The following is an 18,651-nucleotide window of genomic DNA, read 5'->3' as shown; positions in this document are numbered from 1 at the left end:
TGGCATGCTGGAAATGCAGGATGACACCCACGTCTCTTAGAGCGCACAGTGAGGCAGGAACGGACACAATGCCACAGGCCTGGGACAGGATTTAAAATGCTTCAAAACAAAGAGCACAGGAGGAGGACAGAGCATGACCCCCATGACCCCCATGACCCCACCTTGAACCTGGGGTGGAGTCTGCGGGAGCCCATCCTGCTTCTCCATCTCCACATCCGTTCGCAGTGCTGAGTGACGGAGGCAAAGGCCGAGGGTGGCCCCCACAGGCACCTTCTCACAGGGAAGGAGGGAAGGTGCCACAAACGTGTCTCCAAAATTACATATACTGGAAGCTTGACCCCACTGTGACAGTGTTAACAGGGTGAGAAACCCTATTATGATATTTGGGGCCTCTGAGAGGTAATCAGATGGTGAGGACCATGCCCTCGAGAATGGATTGATCCATCCATGAAGTAAGAGGCATGGTTCTGCTGGCTTTGTAAGGACAGCAGGTGAGGTCAGCCCTCTCTCTTGCTCAGCCCATTCACCATGTGACACCCAGCCTCCAAAACTGTACGAAAGAAATTTCACTTTTATTACTTACCCAGTTTCAGGTATTCTATTATAAGCAACAGAAACGGACTAATAAAGGGTCTCAGATGCACCCACTAGGAATGGCCCAGCAGTCACCCCCCTTCTAGGAGAGCTGGAACCCACCCTTCCAGCTCCAGCCACAGAGCAGGAGAGAATGCAATTGTTTCTGTCCTGACTAGTCCCAGATGAGCATGAGCCGGGGTTCCTACTTCACAGCTCCACCACCCTTCATTATCCCCCGCGTTCAGATGCTTTGTTTTTTTTTTAACTCTATTACTCACTGCCAGTAAGAAAACCAATTATCAGCCTCCATGACTAAAAGAAAGGAAAGAAGTCTGCACATGCTGGAAGCTGCCTGGCTTGTTTCCAGGAAGAAATATACTAAAAGCGAGGCTTGTCCCATGACACCAAACACAGCAAATGTAAAAGCATATTTCTTAATGGACATTTCCACCAAATCATGCAGAAGAAGCTGTCTCCACCCCTGACCACAACCCACCCGGTGAGCGAAGTGCACAGAGTGACAGGACATGGCCCCCAGGTGGCTGTACCCCAGGCCCTGAGGCATCGAGGGCAGACACACCTGCTGTCTTCAGGATGCACGCAGCTGCCCTTGGACCCATTCCTCGTGCCCAGTGCACGCAATGGGAGGGAGCAAGACCAGAGCCCTGCATGCCCCAAGGGCGGCTTGCTTCGTTTTTGGGGGCATCAGCTACAGCGACACCTTGGGCACCGGACACCTTCCCAGAGCTTGGCAGGGTCTGACTGTACATGCCCCTGGGGTGGGGCTTCTGTTCAGAGACTTGTCAAGAGGGCAGGAAAGTGCCCCACATAGGGGACACCTGTCCCCACAAAACCAGCAAAGGGCCAAGCCTCACTCAACACAGGTGCCTGCAAAATGCAGAGAAAAGGCAGACTATCTCATTGTTGTAAATGGACCAAAAATGAGCAGCTACTTTTCAAAATAGAGAGGCAAGTGCTGTGGTCGGAATGTTCCCCTCAGACTGTGGAGGAGCTTGATCTCCATGTGACAGTGTAATGGGAGGAATCTGACTAATATTTGAAAGGTGGGACTTTAAGAGGTAACTGAGTCATAAGGACTCAGCCCTCATGAATAGATTAACCCATTCGTCAATTAATGCTTTAACGGGTTATCAGGGAGAGCAAGCGAGCATGTAAAAGACAGTCTCTCTGAGCCCTCGCTGTGCACGCCCTGCATCGCTATGGGACTCTGCACAGAGCCCCCTCCCCCCAGGCAGAAGTCCCTCACCAGATGTGTTCCCTGGACCTTGGACATCCCAGCCTCCAAACTGTAAGAAATAAATTTCATTTCTGCATAAATTTCCCAGAGCCAGGTACTCTGTACTAAGCAACAGAAAGTGCACTAACACAGCACGCGACCGAGAGGCTCATAACAATTAAAACAACAGGATGCCGCATGCTTTTGGCTCTGACCCTCCTGCTGAGACCGGCCATAAAGACTGAACACACCAGAACATTCTAAACATGGTCCAAAGACATCAAGGAGCACCTAAGGTAGCCCAAAGACAGGACCCAGGATCCTGAACAAAGGACAGGCTGAGGAGCTCAGAGGAGCAGGCCCTTCACCCCGTCACCCCCACGCTAGCAGAGCACGGAGCCCATGGGCTGGAGAGGTGCATGCGGAGGCCAGGCTCCTGTGGGCACCAGATCCTGCATGCAGGAACCCAAGAACCAAGCCCCACATTGTGCACAGCTTTTGCTGGAGGCATTTGCTGAATCCCAGGCTGTGAGGGGCGAGAGATAGGGAAGCCATGTGGAAAGGAGCTGCTAAGAGGCTTTTAAAAAGCCAAGTGAAGCTTTACTTGCAAGCCAGGAGAAGAGAAAGTGAAGTCAGGGCCCTTGGGAGGAGGGATCACCCAGGGTAAGGGCTGTGCCCTGAGAATGAGGACAGAGGGAAAGAGATAGGCCTCCCCAGGCCTGCAATGCCACTCACACCCCAGTGCGCTGCCCAACTCTACCTGCACACCAGAGGCCAGAGGCCCTTCTTGGGGAGACTCTGCACACCATGTCAGCACTCAGACAAAGTGGCCAGAACATGCAGACATGCCTGGAAATCAGGAGAAAAAGGAGAACCTATAAACTGACCCAGAGGTCACTGACAAAAGAAACTTTGACTAATATAATAAAGAAATTTGTCAATGAGAAGGAAAACGTCACAAGAAAAGTAGAATTTATTAAAAAAGAAAAAACAAAGCCAGACTTACACCTCTAGCTAAGAAAAAGCACACAACAGAAATATGAAACATCTGTTCTCAGAAGCCAGGCAACAGGCAGCTCAGGACCATGACCCCAAGAGAAGGGGGAGCAGGGAGGTGCCCCTGCCTTCACCCTGGCCATCCGCCTGGAACTTTCCCTCCACGGAGCTCAGAGGAGGCCCAGAGTGGAACGCAGCAGTCCTCCAGCTCGAGGGGGCAGACATCAGAGCTCCAGGTGGTGGACGTGGCTGGAAAGTGTGGGGCAGGGACTCAGAAAGAGGGAACAGGCAGAGAGGGCTTCAGAATCCATCCAGGGCCCCTGGGTTTTGCTGAAGACAAAGACACACCGACACGTGCCACATGAACCCAGGAGGTTGGCTGTGAGCTGGAAGATCCAGAGCTCACCTGGGGCCTCAGTGGAGAGCCCAGGGTCAGGCTTAGAAATGAGGCTAACCTAGCCCAGAAGAGAGTCCACTCCCAACCCTCCATGGGAAGCCAATGCCTCAGAAAGGCCACTCCATCTGCCACATGAAGCTAACACCACAGAAAGGCCAATCCCAACCTGCTATGCGAAACCAACACCATAGAAGGGCCACTCAAGCCACCACATGAATCCAACACCACAGAAAAGCCACTCAACCTGCCATACAAAGCTAACACCACACCTCTAAGAGAGCGCCTGAACCTCAGCCAACTCCAGCCCCACAGAGCCCAACATGTCCACGGGAGACAGCCCAGCATCAAGGACTAACAGTCACCACGTCCACCTGAGCGGGAGCAAGAGGCATGCGAGGAGGCAGGAAGATGGCAGAGCACCAGCAGCAGAGAGACACGGCGGTTGGAGACGACATGGGGTTGTTGTCTCGCAGTGCTGGTAGACCAGGGCTTGAGAAACAGCTGAGCTGGGGACCTCCTCACAGAGGCAGAGTTGCAGCCCCCTGAAGGCAAGGTGCAGCGTCCCTAGCCCCGGGTGCCCATGCTCATGCTTCCAGGCTGTCCCCTCTCTCAACACAGGCCATTCTGTCTCCAGTTCTGGTCACCTCAGGAACACACCGAGTTACCACGTCTCTAGAGTCTTCTACCCTGAACGAGTTCTTCAGCCTCCCTTGCCTTGTGTGAATTAATACGGTGGAGCTGTGGGCATGACCGTGGCCTGCCCCTGGAGCTGTGTGATCGGCTCCTCAATGAGGTGCAAGCCAGGTGAGCAGGAAGCCACAGAAGCCAGGAGGCACAGCAGCCCAGCACTGCGCCTGGAGGGTGGTGTCGCTAGATCTCTCCCCATAAAGGCACCTTTTTCTCCTTGTGACTGTCATCAGATGAATAATGGCCAAAAAGATGTCTACATCCTAATCCGAGGAACCTGTGAATGTTTTTACCTTATATCGCAAAAACAGACATTGAGATGAGGAGATCATTCTGATTACCGAAGTGGGCCCTAAGTGCAATCACATGTATTCTCATAAGTGTGAGGCAGAGGGAGATCTGAGACACACAGAGAAAGCCATGTTAAGATGGAGGCAGGGCTTGCAGGGACACAGCCACCAGCCAAGGACACCTGGAGCCACCAGTAGCTGGAGGCAGGAGAGAGTGCAGCCCTGCCCGCACCTGAACTTTGGACTTCTGGCCTCCAGGCTGTGGGAGAACATGCTTCTATTGCTTTAAGCCCCCCCGTTTGTGGTGCTTTGTTTTGGTTGCCCAGGAGACCCACACAGAACTGGGCAAGCACTCTGTAGGGAGATGCTCTGAGGCCGTGGAAACACCGTTTCCCTGGTCTTACCATCGACAGTCCTGGCCTGCCTAGTATTCGTATGGTGGCTACAAAATGTTTCCCTTGTTTTCTAGGAGAAAACATTTAAAAGCAGAGCCTGACAATCAACTTTCTGGGCTTGTTCTGAGGTTTTCTGTGTGGCCAGCCATAGCCTGGTCCCAGAGCTGCTACATCTACTATAACTTGTGGTGATGCTGTGCCCCGAAAGTGCCTATCTAGCAGCTGGATCATGTCTTATTCACAGACCCTGTACACAGCAGGCACTCAATATGTGTAGGCAGCGGGCCACAGCCAGGGCATGTCAGGAGCATAGAGCAGGGACCTGCTGCGATGCCAACATACCTGTGCCACCCCGACAGGGGCTGGAGCGGGGATGAGTGTTTTAGGGTCTGGGGCCCTGTGTGGCTGCCATTCATATTCTTCATTTTCTTCAATTTGCCGGCCCCTGACTTAGAGCAGCCAATGCCTGCACAGCCCAACACTCAAGTGTTCCATGGGCGTGGCTGTGAGGGCCTCGGTGTCCAAGGGCACGGCAAGCAGGCCACAGAGCTACTTAAAACAAATCTTTGCTCATTTGGAAAGTAAGATCTGGCTCCTGAGCCATTATCTCAAGAGAGCTCTCCTCAACCACCTCCACATTCGCCCCGGGCAGGGCCTGCCATGCTCAGACTCACCACCACGTTCAGCAGTCCTCCATATGGCCCGATGTCCGGCTGCCACAGCCCCAGAATGTGTCGGTATCGGTGAAGCACTGCGGAAGAGATGATGACAGCCTTCACATTAGGGCCAGCGCGCTACAGGCACAAGAGCGGGGAAAGAATCGCAAAGAAACCACTGACGAAGCCTGTGAGAGCCTTTTCACAAACGTGTGCCGGCCACCTCCCTTCTAGGCCCACTCTGGGTTAGAGGTAACGCATGGTAACTACCCTGCCTGGGTGGGGTTCCCTGATGCAGGAGCTGATTTGGGGGGTGGTCCCAGGAAGAAGGGGTAAGGGGTAGGGAGCAGAGACCCAGCAGGAGGAGAAGCAACATGACGGGCATTCTGCAAATGCCTCCTCTTGGTCGAGGGAACGGTGCAGGCAGCCAAGCGGGGCTGTCACTGCCTCGCACTGTGGCCCTGCACGGATCTCCAGTGCCTCCAACAGAGGGGCAGAAAGTGCAAAGATGCTGCTGGGTACCCTTAGACCTGGGGCTGCCTGTGCGAGGGGAGCCTGAGCTCACCCAGGATGTCAGGGGCAGAGGATTTCCAGGCACCTGAGGGGTCTGCTGAGGATGCCTGTTAAGCTGGAGAATCCCTGAACCTCCAGCAGAACCACCGAGAGGACTCAGCAAGGTGGGTAACGAGGGAACACACACAAAAACCAGCATCAGTAACTCAGAAGAAAATAGCAGACCCCAGTCTCAATAGCAAAAAGCAAATTAAATCCACTTACATTAAAAATAGGCTTCAATAAAGACAGACACACACAATGTTGTTGCATGGGAAGAACATACTGTAAACACATAAGTTCCCAAAAATGATTTTTTTTTTTTTTTAAAGATGACCGGTAAGGGGATCTCAACCCTTGGCTTGGTGTTGTCAGCACCACGCTCAGCCAGTGAGCAAACCGGGCATCCCTATATAGGATCCGAACCCATGGCCTTGGTGTTATCAGCACTGCACTCTCCCGAGTGAGCCAAGGGCCAGCCCCAAACCAAAGGCTTTTTTAAAATACAACGTAACAAGGTCCAGTGTTCGATTCCCGTGGCCAGCCACAGAAAAGCAAAAACAAACAAAAAAAATAACATAACACAACAAAACAATTCCAAAGGTCACATGAAGAATAAACAGGTGAAAAAGGCCAAGAATACTAGAAATTTAAAAGACTGATCCTATTAAAATGCACTGTTCTAACTAAAGTAATCAAAACAAGAACAGAATGAGAGATTAACAAGAGAAAACACCCAGGGAAGACCCAGCAGCAGCTCACATGAGTGAGGAAGTGAAGGAGGGTTTAACAGGCGAGGGCACAGGACAAAATGTCACTGGACTGCAGGTTAAAACTTACGCTGGGTCATCTCTCTTTCTGTAAAGTACATTTCTCCCTCCTCTTATTTCAAAAGCAGCACATACATATTCATTGAAGACAATTTATAAGAAAGGAACCCACAGCTCACCAGTCAATCCCCTACACAGAGATGCTGTGTCCTTCACGTTACTGTCTTTGCATATGTGCTCGCGGAGTGAGTGAATGAACAAACGAAGGAGCAAGCTACCAGAAGAACAAAACCGGGTCATGGGGGCCCTGACTGCCGGGTCTCTGCAGGCAGTGGGAGCCACAGGTGGTGTCTGAGCACTGGGGCTGCGTGACTGCACCCAAGTGCAGGCAGCAAGATCCATCAGGCAGGGCCAAGAGCCTGGGGACAGGGCAGCAGCTAGGAGGTCACCACGTTGGTCTGGGGCACAGGGACTAAGAAACACCCTGAGCCTCTGTAGTGTGCAGCAGCTGGCAGGAGAACCACCAACACTTCCTCAGGGTTCAGGAGGTTTCTACATGAGCGTTGGCTATTTGTTGGATGCCTGCTACTCATCCCGTGCATGGAACTCCCCTTTTAGAACAATTCTCTGAGTCTGTGTACAAGACACACATGACAAGGCCAGTCTCGTTATTTTATGGTCATACCTCAACAGGTCTGTGTTTGTTAAATAAGTGATAGTAAGCAGGATCAGGAACTGTAAATAAATATCGAACTCCAGATAGTGAAATGCACACTGAAGTGTTTAGGGGTGAAATACAGTGACATGTGCAACTTACTTTGAAATGCATCAAAAAAGAGTCAGTGGATGAAGGAAGGGAGGGATGGACAGGAGGACAGATGAACAGCTGGGTGACAATCAAGGAGATGGAATCCAGGAGATGGAAATGAGTATTCTCTGTACAATTCTTTCAACTTTTCTGCATGTTTTCAAGTTTTCATAATAAGACATTGGAAAAAATAAATAACATTATTCAACATAACCCTCTCCCCTTCCCTCCCAACTCAACTGCTAGCAATGTCTGTTTCTTTACAAAAAATCAGCCCATCCCACCTCAAAGCCCATATTCAAAGAACATGCTAGACTCCTGGCAATTACAGAAGGGGAGTTCCCTGTTTTGCTGAAAAGCAGCATCTCTGAAATAAAAATACAGCCACCACAAGATGCCTGTTTCGAAGTGAAAGTTCTCCCTGGTTTTTTAAGCTCTGCATGTCTGTGAAAAGAACTGGTTACATCCTCTTCATTGTACTTCGGAAGCAAGGGCTCCGCTGACACAGTGTTGGCTCAGGTAGCCCAAGCCACCCCCAAAGCCACCCCCAGAGCGGGGGTGCGCATGCTGACCAGAGGAGGCATGCAGTCTCCTGATGCAGAGGCAAAGCCTGTGTCTTAGACACTTTAGAAAGTTAAAACATACCAGAGATGAATCCTTAAAAAGCAAGGCTCTCACAAAAGCAAAATATTCAGTTAAGAGAAATGAATGCATAGACTTAAATTAGAATTAGGCTGCCATTCACATGCTGAGGGCAGAGCTAGAAACATGTGAGTGTGAACTTGACCTCTGAAAACCGTGAAGACTTGCCGATTCCATGAACAGGTGAGCCAGCCGTCTACTTCCCCAAACATAAGGACTCAGGACAGTGTTCACTGCGCTTCCACATATCAAAGGGCTTGGCGCTCCCTGCATCTCAGTCAGAAGCAGTGGAAGACGGAGGATGTGCCCCTGCCCCAGGCCACTCCCAGGCCTCACTTGGGACAGCTGCCACTTTATCAACCCACATAAAATATCAAGGGCCCGTGGGACAAGGAAGGAGAAAAATTGGTCAAGAGCATTAAAAAAAAAAAAAAAAAAAGGAGAAACAGATTTTGTCATCATTTATGGCTGAAAAAATGGAGACGTTAAGAAACCATGCACTGACCAGACACACAGATCTGGGCACACATATCCGTTCTGGCACAGGTTACCATGACCTAAAGTTCTCCAAATAAGGCAGAAGGGGACAACTTACCTCAGCGCCCCCCTCCCCCACAGGTGGGTTCTGTGCTCTAGTGACAATGGTAGGGATGGAGACCTTGCTTCTGGATGATCCTAAATTAAATGTGCTGACCTGTAATGTCTCAGTGAGTCTATGAAAGAGCACATATATTACCCACTATTACCTATCTTTCACTTAGGCAACTGTATTAGCTCTCTATTGCTGCTGTAAACAAATTCCCACACATTTACTGGCTTATGGTTCTGCAGGTGAGAAGTCTCACCAGGCTATAAGCCAAGGCGTGGGCAGGGTTGGCTTCTTCGGAAGCTTTGGGGGAGAATCCGTGTCCCGGTCTTTTCCAGCTTCTAGAGTCTGCCGCACTCCTTGGCTCGTGGCCCCTCCTCCACCCTTGGAGCCAGCAGCACACCGTTCTCCAGTCTCCGATGCCAACTCCCACTCCTATTGCCACATCTGACTCTGACCTCCTGCCTCTCTCTTATGAGGACCCCCGTGGTTACACCGGGCCCACGAAGATAATCCAGGATAATCTCCCACCTCAAGATCCTTAACTGAATCATACCTGCAAAGACCCTTTTACCATATGTAGTGAGTTTAATGGTGTCCCCCAAAACTCAGGTCCACCTAGAATTCAGAATGTGACTTTATCTGGAAATAGGGCTTTGCAGATGTAATCAAGTTTAGGGAAGTCATAAAACCACAGAGGTAGGCCACTTGAGATGGAGGAAGAGACTGCAGTGAAGAAGCCACACACCAGGGACCTCAGAGCCACCAGCAGCTGGAAGAGGCAGAAAGGAGCCTCCCCTAGAGTCTTCGGAAGGAACGCGGCCCTTGATCTTGGACCTCTGACCTCCAGAACTGTGAGAGAACAGATTTCTGTGGTTTTAAGCCACCCACATTTGTGTTAATTTGTGAATGAACGTCAGTTTCTTTTTTGTCTTTTGTTTGGTTTTTGGCAGCTGGCCAATGCAGGGAACACATTTGTGTTAATTTGTTATGGCAGCCCCAGGAAACGCATACAGCCCGTGAGGTCACGTATCCCAGGCTCTAGGGTCAGGAGGTAAGGTCTTCAGGAGACATCCTGCAACTCCCAGGGCCACACGCTGGATTTCTCCTTCACTTGCACTCCACACGTATTCTCCAATTCCAGAGGACTGGACAGCCTGCACAGGAATTCTACATGTCTGAGAAACATGTCCAATATGCTTAGGGGACATTGTTGGTAGCATCTGAGTGAGCGCTAGGATGAACTGGTGGTGTTTCATGTATTTTAAAAAGTGCAGAACGTATGTTCTGGCTTTGTGCAGCAGGCCAGGAACCCTGACTTGGCAGGATCTGGGCAGCCCAACCATACCACCCCTGCAGTTGTTTGAGTTTTTAAAATAACACCCCTCCAGGGCCCCCCAAGCAGCTGTGATATCCAGCGGTCCAGCAAGCAAACAGACTCCACTATGTATGACCCATCTCTGTGGCTCTTATCTGTCACATTGCTGGGATGGAATCTGAGGGACCCAGTGGCTTCATTCAAAGACCAGCATATATCTCTACACGCTGATGGCTGCATCTGTCCAGACAGGAAGTGAGGTCCTCCTCTTCGCCCAGTCCCTGCCTGCACAGTGTTCACATCACACTGCAAGGCAGCCGGTGTGCTCCAAATGCTCCAAACGGCAAGAACAGCTTAACAGCATTAAGATTAAGAAAGAGAAATGGGGGCCAGCCCCATGGCTCACTCAGGAGAGTGCGGCACTGGTAGTGTCGAAGCCACGGGTTCAGATCCTATATAGGGATGGCCAGTGCGCTCACTGGCTGAGCGTGGGGCAGACAACACCTTGCTGGGGGTTGCGATCCCCTTACCGGTCAAAAAAAAAAAAAAAAGAGAGAGAGAAAAATGGTACATATTGGCAGACTGGGGGCTCCAATTTAGAAGAAAATATTTTAGTAAATGCAGAAAAAGCCAAACAGCTCCTAAACAAAGATCTGTTAGCTTTACCGAGAGAACAGAGGATGAATAGGAGCAGGGTAACCATGTAGGCAACATCTTCTGAGCGCTCAGCTGGGCGTCCTCAGCCCGGCTCTCTCTGGTTCATGTGGACCTGGTCTGCAGCCTCATGTGACTGCAGGGGCTGAACATGGGGTGCACGGGACCAGGGTATCTGAGGGCTCCACAACCACAGATGCACTCAGACAGACGCACGTCCCCTGGATGGAGTCCTGTGAAGGTTCTGGACCGTCAATGGCAGGGGGCGGCCGCGACCTCCATCCTCCGGCTGGGGAGGCTGGCTCTCCAGCCAAAGGTACAAGGTGCACATCTTCTAGCACCCTCCCGTGTGCCCTCGCCGGATCTGCGCCCTGACCTCGTCCAGGCAGAGGAAGAGCTGGCTGAGAGAAAGGACCCAGGTCCGTGGCTGGCATGGGCAGAATCCGCAGCAGCTTGGTCCAGGGCGCTCCCCACATCCCAGTGCTTCTCACCTGCAGGATGACCCCCAGCTAAAGAAATGGCCCCTCCCCATGTTGTTTCCAAACAACCACCCACAATCGGGAGGGTGGAACGGGGTAAGTGACAATGCCGCTGGCCTAGGGGCAGACACACACGCTTTGGACCTGAGCTGCCAAGGAGACTGTCTCGGACCTTTTAGGCACTGCATTGTGCTCAAAGGGCCAAGTCTTAGAAAACTATCAAAGACCATCATCACGGTCCCTGGCTGAGGGAATCTGACTACTTGACACTTTAAGTCAGCCCGTGATAGCGAAAGCGCTAGCACCTTGGTGCACGTGGCAGGACACTACACCTGCAGCGCGGTTCTTGTTCTGCCCAGTGAGGTGGCTCAAAGACTTCCCACAACTGATCTCCAGGTTGCCTAGAACAGGTCGCTGTGGATTTGGTCAGAAATCCATTCCCAGCTCTAGGCAAAGCCCACCCCCAAAATGGAGAAATCATCTGGAATGGCTCAGGGACCTCTCAAGAGCTAGCAGGAAAGTACTTTGTCCCAGCCCTGCCAGCTAGTTCCTGTCTGGCAGCAGGAAGGGTCACTTAATAAACAAAGTGTGTGGGGCCGGCCCGTGGCTCACTTGGGAGAGAGTGGGGCTGACAACACAAAGTCAAGGGTTAAGATCCCCTTACCGGTCATCTTTTAAAAAAAAATAAAATAAAATAAGTGTGAAACTCTGCCACATTGGGCAGAACCCAAAAGCAGGAGGACTAGTGCAGCATGAGCCACCTTACTGTCCAGCCCCTGATGACATTGCCCAACCACACCCAAACACCAGCCGCCACTCGGGCAGGATTAGAAAAGCTTTTTTAAATCATCAGGTCTGTCTCTGCAGAACCAAGGTTTCAGGGCAATGGAGTGGTCCTACCCTTCACTCTTGTCCAAAAGAAAATTGCAAGTGCAACTGATGGCATCTGCTGGCACTTGCTGGTGGCTGTTGGAAATGAGGACACATCACAGAGACAACAATTCAGCAGGTACTCTGCCAGGGCCTTGCATTTCCACTGATGCCCTCGCTGCCCTTCGTAGGCACTCCTTTCTACTTTTAATCTTCTTATAAACCAGAGAGCTGTTCTGACTGAAGTCAGGGACTTCTAGCAGCCTTGGAGAATCTGGAATGGGCAACAGCCAAGTCCACACATTCTGGAACTGTTATGAGACTTTTTTAACCTAAAACCAGACTTACCAATGCCTAAAGAAGTTGCACTGATGTAGGATTGCTGCAAATGTACCCTGTGGCCCTTATGCATGCATCTGTACCAAGGATGCTACCGAGAAGCAGTCACTGGCCCACATGAGGCCTGTAACCAACAGAAAAGCTGATGCACTGATTAAGGGGCTGCATTTCTTCTCTCTGTGATTGTACAAATAATGAAACCCAGCCTGCAGATCAAAATGCATGGCCTCTTGAATCTATGTCTTCCCAGGCTGTAGTCCTCATATTGGCTCAAATAAACTTTCTGATAATTTATTGGTGTTGCAGGATCTTCTTCTAGGTCAAAAATTCCCAATGATCTTCCCTCCTCCCCAGTTTGTTATGGGCTCCACATGGCAGACTGGAGCTCAGCAAGGGGGCCTTCCCTACTCTACTCTGTGCAGCTAAATGCCTCGTGTCATTCGTGGCCCTGGGGTTAAAAGTGGTCTTCCTGTCTCCTCACCACGTGATGGGCAAGGCTACACACAGATTTCTTGCATCTACTCAGAGTAATCTAGAGTAGGGCCGTCAAGACCTAGAGTCCTAGGGCCAGCCCACGACTCACTAGGGAGAGTGTGGTGCTGATAACACCAAGGCCGCGGGTTCGGATCCCTATGTAGGGATGGCCAGTTAGCTCACTTCAGAGAGCATGGTGCTGACAACACCAAGTCAAGGGTTAAGATCCCCTTCCTGATCATCTTTAAAAAAAAAAAAAAGACTTGGAGTCCTGTGGTTAAATAAGGTTCCTTTTAAGTTCAAAATATGCTTTGACAGTCTGTCAATTTGCACACAAGTACATTTGTTAGATCCATCATGAGGACAATACATTTCTGTAAGTCTCCAGATGCCCTCAGCTGCTAATTATCCAGAATATCAGGAAAAACATGCAGCCAGGAGGAAAAATAAGCAAAAAGGTACCCAAAAGTAGCTAATCTGAGCTCCCAAAACTACTCAGCCGAGCTAGAGTCCTTCTGCTGCACTGACTTGCTCCTGTTGAGGAGAGAGACTCGCACTCAATCAAGGATGTTGGCTCAATATCCCTCCACGTGCGGCATCTCCATGTCCTCTCTGGTGCACAGGGTCCAGAGGATGGCAAGACAACCAGGAACAAGCAGGTCTCAGCTCAAGGAATGGCCCATGTGGATACAAAAACACAAACAGTGCAAGGTCCCAAATATTCATAAGCTGATCATCACAGATCTTTCTGAAAGGTCTGGCTGATGTGACAACAAATTTAATTAAACTGAGGTTGTTGAAACTGGTTTTCTTTTTTCACGCATGTGAACCCTTTTCCTGATATTCCGGTTAACAGACCAATCACTGTTTGCACATCTCCACAGCGAAGTGCAACCCACATTTAACTGCTGACTTCCCATTACATTTTCTCAATTCTCCAAGTTTTCCACAACGACTTGTATTTCTATAACTATACTCAAACCTTAAAGGGTCTGTAGCAGCACTACAGTTGGAACAAGCCTACAATAAAGCTGCCAGCTATAAGCAACTTGGGGTATCACAACACGAGGCCAAAAAGTCCAGCTGCTCAGGAAGTCATCTCAGGAGCATGATGAGAAGTCCACACTCATGGCTTGTCCTCGTGAGCTGCACAGAGCTGCTCCCCCACCTGCCTCGGGAACAAAAGAACACTTCCCCAACACCACTCTGGGGACCTCCTATGTCCCAGCTGCTGAGACTCCCCAGAGGTTGGTCAGAATTCCATTCTAGCTCCACAGTGTACATTCCAGACAGACTGTCGTTCAAGGAGAAGCCAGGACAGAGATGTGACATAATAAACTTCTCAGTGTTTGTGTTTAAAAGCCCACCCCAGGCTGGTCCCCATCAGCACAGCACAGCACAGCACAGCGGAGCCAACTGTTCTCTTCTGTGGGGCTGGAGCAGGAAGCTTTGCTCACTGACTGCAAGGCAGGGAGGACTCATCAGTCCATACAAAATGTTCTGGAGGCCATTTCCCAGGTTTGGAAAAGAACAGCATTAACATCTTCAAACTTTGCCCTCCCTTCCCATCCAATCTCAGCCCTTCCCAGCTCCTTATTCCCTGCTAATAGACTCCTGCCATGTTCCTTGTCATCAATCTTCACTCAGCTAAATAGCTCACCCCTGCACCTATTCATACAAAGTAGGTTTTGTTACTAGTTGCGTGAAGTGCTCAGACACCAAGCAAAAGCATGCTAAACACATCCAAACGTCTCTGTACTAACTTCAGGATTCTCCCCTGAGTAAAATGGGACCCAATTATTAGACTACACAGTTATTCATCCAGAGTTTGACAGGACTTAAGGAAAAATTCCAGAAACTATCCTTATTCTTTCTGTTCCCAGGTGGTTTTCTTAGAAATTGTGCATTTATAAAACTTAGAGGTGGGTCCACTCCAAACAGGCAACACTGAAACTTTCATGGAACAATGAACAGGAGCAGTTCCATGTCCTTCTAGAAACTTCTACATGGATTTTAGTGCAATCAAATATTTTAAATCTCTTTCTTGATAACTAAAATTCACTCTCTCTATCTCCACTCAACTACTTTGAACTAATAAAAAGTGGAGATAGCATTAATTACCTATAACCATGGCTTAGAAAAATTTCTAGAGCTCAATTAAAAGAGAAATTTAGTTCTAAAGAATCAACTGTTGCGGGGCCGGCCCGTGGCTCACTCGGGAGAGTGCGGTGCTGATAACACCAAGGCCCCGGGTTCGGATCCCATATACGGAAGGCCGGTTCGCTCACTGGCTGAGCATGGTGCTGACAACACCAAGTCAAGGGTTAAGATCCCCTTACCGGTCAAGAAAAAAAAAAAAAAAAAAAAGAATCAACTGTTGCTACCTACATTTGTCTATTGTGGGTATACATGCACCTGCTTTTCTAAATTTATATATGCTATTAAAATGAGATCAACTAATAAAGCTTAGAAGTCAACTACTGCATTTCATGTTAAAACAGAAAAGTTTTAAGGCTCCTCTCTGCCTCTGCATGAATTTTTGCAGTAACTTCCTCAATAAACAATAAATGCTAAAACATGCTTCAACAGGGTGATCTCTACTGGTACTATACAAAAACCCAAAATCTGCTGTGCAAACCCGACCCGTATGTACAGCTGCCCAGGGCATGCCGCTCAGATGTGATCCCTGCCAGAGCCCAGCCACAGAGCAACACCGCAGCAATGTGGAAAGGCAGCAGCAAGCCAAGAGGTGCGCTCGCTCTCGGGATAAAGCAGTCCCGTGTGTGGATTAGAGTCCCTTTCCATGCAGCCTCTCTGCCGTGCTCGCTGCACAGAAGCGGAAGCCACAGGAGGTACGTACGGCAGGTGTAAACATCTCTGTACTCCATGTGCTCGTAATCGGGAAGAATTTTCATAAAACGTCCCGACTTCACACGAGGGTTTATACCTGAACAGAAACAGCGGGGAAAGGGCTAAAGATGGTTCCACTTGTCACAACTGTAGAAAGAGCAAACGACACACACCCTCTTCCTCACCAACATGATACGATTCCTTTACATCTGCACAACCATCCAAGACATTGGGAGGCGAGCTCCTTCCAAAGCAGACAAACCTGGCTGGAAAGAACTTTTTTTTCCTTTTTGCTTGGGTTTTCCCTGCAGAAGCGCATGGCAGCAGGCATGTTCCCACTGCTCCCTCAGCCAGCTGCCAGCACATGCGTAGCACGGCCCAAGCCACAGCTCGGTGGGGCTCAGGAGGGGAGAGAGCAGGTGCGTGGCTGATGGGGATCGGGGACAACCGTCCGGGGGAATCCCTGCCCCCCCATGCTATTATCCGAACCCACCACTTCCCTTCATCTTTGCTGAGTTTTCTTTCAGTATTGATTATGGAGGGCGTTTCCCAGCCCGCCAACTCAAAGTCAGACCTCATCACTGCTAAATCAGCTGGCCAACATGACCACATGTTCCAGGAACTAAGGTTGATTTTCTTCGACCACCTGTTCCCAAAGCTAAGTCATTTTCTCCCGAATAAGGCTTTCAAAGCAAATTCACAAAAAAATAGTGCCTGCACTGTGAAAATTAAAACTGAAATTCCCTTTGGCCAGTGCAGATTCAACACTGTGGGGTGCTAAATAACAGATAATATGCATTATTCTCTGTATTTTGCCAACATTTTCAAGGGATCAAGAATCAGCAATGAAAAAAATCTCCAGATGTCCTTGTCTGCCTGTCCCTCTGCCCTGCCCTCAGCCACCCTGTCTCCTGCCCACAGTCACTACACACCTACCTGCCTACCTGTGCCCAGATGGTCTCTCCTGTGGGACAGGGGAACACAAGGCCCGGGTAAGCCCTCTGCCCACAACTGAGATGAGCTCTCACGTGTGCACTCCTCTGAGTGTTACAGGATGCCTTATCACCTGGGCAGGTGCAAACACCTGGGTCCCTTCCAGGATGTGACTTTTGATGCTTATAACCCTTAAAGAAAAATCTGTCTTCATGTTACTTTGAGATGAAGTCAAGTGAGCTGACAAACTCAAAAAGCTTTCAGAAGATGAAATTTAATGTATGAGATACTCAAAAGAAAACAGCTGACCATCCAAAAAAGTCCACAGCTTCATCCAAAGAGTGAGAAACAGGCAAGTCCCCAGCACTGACAAAAGGCCAGCTGGAAGGACAGTCTGAGGCTGAGGGACTCTGAGCATCAGTGAACGTTGCCAGTGACTTTGGAAAGCAAAAGAATCGGAGAAACAGCAAACAGGGGAGCTTCGCAGGCTCAAGCTGCTTACAGAAAATGGAAGGAAAGGCAGAGCCACATGAGGATGGGAAGCGCCGTGCAGGGACAGCCTCTCTGTCAATTGAGGGATCAGACCGAAGAGACTGCGTTTCACTCCCAATCACTCCTGGCTGTCCACACCTGTCAGGCTACAGGCCCAGAGTCTAGAGAAACAGACAACTCCAGAAGCACCAGAGCTGTTTCCTGTACAGCCCACTTCTCAAATCTAAAGGTCCTTGAGGCCTAATGAAACACCTTCACCACGATGGACTGAAAAGTAAGGTCAGTGACCCGCCCAGAACAAGAGAAGAGAATGCCCCCTGCCCCGCATTTTAGTGCCATTACCACCAATGCTGCATTTAAAATGTCAGCTGTGACTGTAAGATGGTGCCTGAGAAAACAGAACTGTGGGCCAAATCACTTTAATTATTCATTGTTGATGCTCACTGTCTGCTTTTGGAACAAAGTTAATGATGGATGATAACAAGTAGATTAACTCACGCTTCGCATAGACGTCCCGACAAGACACGCCTGTGATCTCCAGCTTCCGCAAGTTTTCACAAACACCGTACTCTGCAACAAGAAACATGTGCTGAAATTTAAAATCAAGAATCACAAAGCAACAGAAGTGGATGGGCTGATGATGGAAGAGAGAGGGAAGAGAGGTGGACACATGTGCCAGCCTCCGCCCGTCTACCAAGCCTGAGCCTGTCTTCCATTGTGGAGACTGTACTGGACTTCTCCACACCAAGTCAATGCCCGTGTTCACCAATAAAGCCGTTACTCTATTTTAGTCAATGTCACCCTCGATGAAATAAAAGTCTACATTGTCTAGTCTAATGAGTTCTAGAAGCCTAACCATACAAACCAAAAATCAGACAATCTGTAGTTTATGAATAAGGCATGCCAGAAATTCGGTTGTCTGGAAACAGTACCATGTTTCCACGGACTTGAGATCACCACTGGTGCTAGGGCTCCAGACAGCTACAAAGGTCTGTTCAACACCCAGCGTGACACACCATGCTACCAATTTTGCTCCACTCAGCCACAAGGCCTGTCTCAAGGACCCTGGACCATACTGGAAGGAGGAGCTGGACATCCTCTACCCCCCTGCATCAAGCTGCCCTGGTCCAGTGGCCAGTGAAGGGGCTCCTTGTCCCCTTCCCTACCTCCCTGTCTTCACACCCTCACTCCAGCTGAGAGCACCTCCTGCTTCCTTCTCTCCATCCCCTGCTCGCAACCCACCACGGCTCCCCTTCTGACAGTCACCACCACCAGCACCCACACGTGTGGCTCTCAGCTCTCCAGGGCCTTGGGGCAGGGAATGTGCTGTGAAAGGCAGAAGCCTGGACGGCCCCATCAGCATGAGGTTCCCTGAGCAGAAACCACCTCGCGCCAGACAGCCACCTTGTCTGCATCTTGAGCTGTACCTTGAATGCTGTCGAAATTCTACCAGTTACAGAAGCATCTGGGCTGATAGCACCCATTTGATCAAAAAAGGCAAGGCCCTTGGGAGGATTTAGGGACTATCAAAAGCAACGTGCTGAGTGGGCAGCACCTGGCTTTGCTCCGCCGGACCACATTGTACCTCCATCCCAGAGGACTGCGAATAAGCCATGAGTCACCCCCTCACTGGGGCTCGGTTTCCCTCTC

General features: G+C 50.0%; 1 protein-coding gene across 4 annotated transcripts in view; it reads right to left on the bottom strand.

The window, feature by feature from the left end:
* The window catches only part of FBXO31 (F-box protein 31), a 50,808-nt gene that overhangs the window by 16,353 nt on the left and 15,804 nt on the right, over nucleotides 1-18,651 (bottom strand). For 2 of the 4 annotated variants that reach the window (XM_063109608.1, XM_063109611.1), the window contains exons 2-4: nucleotides 17,500-17,571; nucleotides 15,587-15,673; nucleotides 5,253-5,329 (exon numbers count right to left, since the gene is read on the bottom strand). In XM_063109608.1, coding sequence (XP_062965678.1) covers nucleotides 5,253-5,329; nucleotides 15,587-15,673; nucleotides 17,500-17,571 — 236 coding nt within the window. The remainder of the gene's footprint in view (nucleotides 1-5,252; nucleotides 5,330-15,586; nucleotides 15,674-17,499; nucleotides 17,572-18,651) is intronic. The other 2 variants (XM_063109609.1, XM_063109610.1) reach the window with 2 other exon arrangements.

This window comes from Cynocephalus volans, chromosome 10 (genome assembly GCF_027409185.1).
Source record: "Cynocephalus volans isolate mCynVol1 chromosome 10, mCynVol1.pri, whole genome shotgun sequence".
Lineage (NCBI taxonomy): Eukaryota > Metazoa > Chordata > Mammalia > Dermoptera > Cynocephalidae > Cynocephalus > Cynocephalus volans.
The sequence above is the reverse complement of the archived record's forward strand: the minus strand, read 5'-3'. Positions and strand labels throughout refer to the sequence as shown.